The sequence below is a fragment of the Lipotes vexillifer genome, unplaced genomic scaffold (genome assembly GCF_000442215.2).
Source record: "Lipotes vexillifer unplaced genomic scaffold, Lipotes_vexillifer_v1.1 scaffold680, whole genome shotgun sequence".
NCBI lineage: Eukaryota > Metazoa > Chordata > Mammalia > Artiodactyla > Lipotidae > Lipotes > Lipotes vexillifer.
Window position 1 is genome coordinate 2,512,638 of NW_006780838.1, and position 3,116 is coordinate 2,515,753.

General features: G+C 38.4%; 1 protein-coding gene across 2 annotated transcripts in view; it reads right to left on the minus strand.

Annotated features, from left to right (window-relative positions):
• Window positions 1-3,116, minus strand: part of VPS53 (VPS53 subunit of GARP complex) — a 125,738-nt gene that overhangs the window by 52,287 nt on the left and 70,335 nt on the right. For both annotated transcript variants that reach the window (XM_007454234.1, XM_007454235.1), the window contains one exon: window positions 913-1,007. In XM_007454234.1, coding sequence (XP_007454296.1) covers window positions 913-1,007 — 95 coding nt within the window. The remainder of the gene's footprint in view (window positions 1-912; window positions 1,008-3,116) is intronic.

Sequence of the window (3,116 nt, forward strand, 5' to 3'; positions counted from 1 at the left end):
CCCCCCCCCCCCCGCAAGATACTTATGAATTACAGAGCAAAAAATAGTGGCTTCACAGGGAGAAAGCTGGCAGACATCACTTTAGCAAGTGGTCAAGGTCAACCTCAGCAATGACAGGACAAATGCAGGTGAGATGCCTCCTGACATCACGCACTGGGCTCTGAGAAGGACACAATGTCACCTCTGTGGTATTCTTGCCCAAAATGCATAACCTTGATTTAATCAAGAGGAAACATCACAAACAGAAATTGAGGGCTTTGGACAAAATAGCTGGTCAAACGCTCTTTAAAAGTGTCAAGGTCATGAAAGACAAAGAAAAGACTGAGGAATTATTCCAGCTTAACAGAGCCTAAAGAGACCTGACAACTAAATGCATGATTGAATCTTGGACCAGAGAAAGGACATTCGTGGGAGAAGGGTACCTGCCTGTTTTGATAACTGCGGTTATGTAAACTGTTAACATTTCTCTGGGCGAAGGGTATATGAGAGCTTTTTAAAACCTTTTGGTAAGTCTAAATGATTTCACAGTGAAAAGTTAAAACAAATTATACTTGAAAACATATACATTAGAGATGAGGCTTTCTTTCTCCACTTTCCAGCGCCTGACATTGTAAAGCCTCACGGGCTGACATACAGAGTGGGATACGGGCTCAGCGCCTACCTGGGAAGTAGGTGCTGGGACCTGTGTGGAACCTTGTTAGAGTCAAACTCAGGCTTCTGAGATTTATGGACACAATACATGATAACACTCAAAAGGCCGAAAAACATCCTTAACAGGTTTCCAGGGAGGGTATAACGGGTGCCCCAATTCCCTCCTTCAACCTCTAGAAGGAGCTGTGCCCTTGTGAGGCCCCAGCCCTGACCCAAGGAGCGAGAAATGCAGGAGAAGGCAGCAAAATGTTCATCACTCACTTGTCCTGGGACTCAATATACACATATAGATGAGGCTCAAAACACTTGGAAACAATGCCGTGAAATGGACTGTCTGGGGCTTTAGGCTTCTTTGGCTGTAAAGCGGAAAAAAAAGAAAGAAGAAAAGAAAAATACTTGAGCCATCTTTGCAAACTTTCAAGCAGTTTCAAAGAAAACATCCCTTCAAAGTTCACTCCCAACTTACAGATAAGAAGCACTCAGTGTTACTAGACTGAGACTATGTCCTGTATTATGAGTCATGCCAGTTTGTGAACAATACGCCAGCTTTGCTGGCATCATTTACGTGCTCTGTGCGGTGAAAGATTTATTGCTACTTTGATAACACATGCGTTTTCAATTTGGAAGCTCTTCATCATCTGACTGATGTTTTCAAAATGTAAATTCTAGCTAATAACAGCACCGCAGAGCTGTGCAGTGCTTTGGAACATATAAAGTGCTTTCACACCATCCAGTTTTAAAAGCCTCCATTTACTGCTTGTTATTATGAGCCAAGCACTTTGGTACGAAATATCTCATCTATTCCTCAAAACAATCCTCAACATAGGAATTATTACTACTATTTTACACCTAAAGAAAGGGAGGCTCAGAGGGTGTTAGCAGCCTGCCTCAAGGCACATGGTGAAGTTTCCTGTCTCCTAAACCAGGACTCTTTCTAGTAGATCATTGCTGTCTTGCGGTGCTTCCTAAGACTGTTGAATTTCACCAACAAATATAAGAAAAAAAAAAAAAGTAGGGGGTCAACACAGGGTTGCTAACTTTTTACTTTGTTACTTTCTACTCTAACCACAAGTTCCTAAAAGAAAGAGTATTTTATACACAAACATTTTATAAGAGAAAATAGTCGCACAAAGGCCGTCCTTCCCAAGAAAAGACAGTTAGTCAGTGACCTTATACCAGATACAAAGACAAAGAGATAGACAGACACACAGACTGGCTGTTTTGTCTTTGTTTTTTGCCTTGCACCAGCTAAAACCTGGATCAGTACTGGTCCCCAACTGAAACTGGGAAACCACTGAGAAAAAGGTCATCCGGGCAGGCAAGCATTTAAAAACTATTATTTGCTACTTAAATTCCCTTTCAAAACATCTAAAAAATAAACAAGGATCTTCCTACATATTTCTTTCTGATCCTAAAAAAAAAGCCATTTCTGTTTGTTGGTATCTGAAAATAGACAGAGGTCCTTGAGCCTTTGCTGGGCTTGATACAAGAGTACAATCTGGATATAAATTGGCACGCACAGCACACCTGTTGAATTGAATGGCTCGTATCGTTTAATAAAAAGAGGAAAAGCTAAGCCCCCTAATGACAGACAGAAGTGATTAACTTCTTCTAGTGATTTAAAACAAATAAAACGTTGTAATGGTTAAAAGTATCTGTAAAAACTGGTAATGATCACCAAAAATTAAATGTCAACTGTAGATATATCCCATTTAATTTCATGTTTAACTCTCTTCCCTTTTCACCTTCTAAGAGTTCCATGTCTTTAATTTTCTCTGCAGGATTTGAAGAAACTCTGGTCCTTCCTAAGAATAACTACAGTCTGGGCTATTTTCTCTTATCATCCAGAAGCCACTGCCAAGGTCAGGCCTTAGGCTGAGACTGTAAGAGGCTCTCAAGTTCGGGTTCATTGAGTTTAAACTGACTGGATTCAAAGTCCCACTTCATTTCCCAGATGCCTTAGGAGTTTTTCCACATTTCCATTAGTTTAAAATGAGGGATCCACGATGCAGTAAGATGGCTGTGAAGGTATTGGTCCTTATCTATTTGTTCTACATTTTCCACCTTTTAAAAAAAATTATTCTATTCTTTTCAATAAGATGATCAGATAAATGAATAGACAAATGTGAGTTAATCTTCTGTAGGATTAGATATCCTGATTTTAGAACTGGAAAATATGGCCACTATAGCCATATATCTTTTCATTAATTAAAATAGAATCTTCATAAATATTATAATTATTCCCTTTCTTTATATTTTCTTCCCTTGACAAAAATATTCACACATCTGTAGGATAGCTTCTGGAAATTAGAAATGGGAGTTTATATAATATAGAATGTTGTCATGTTTTAAATCAACATGTGTATTTTGTATTTGGCTTTATTTACCTACTAATTTATGTGTACTTTTCCAACTACTGACAATGTTTCAATTTATCACTCTTTTTTTTTTTTTTTTTTTTAAAA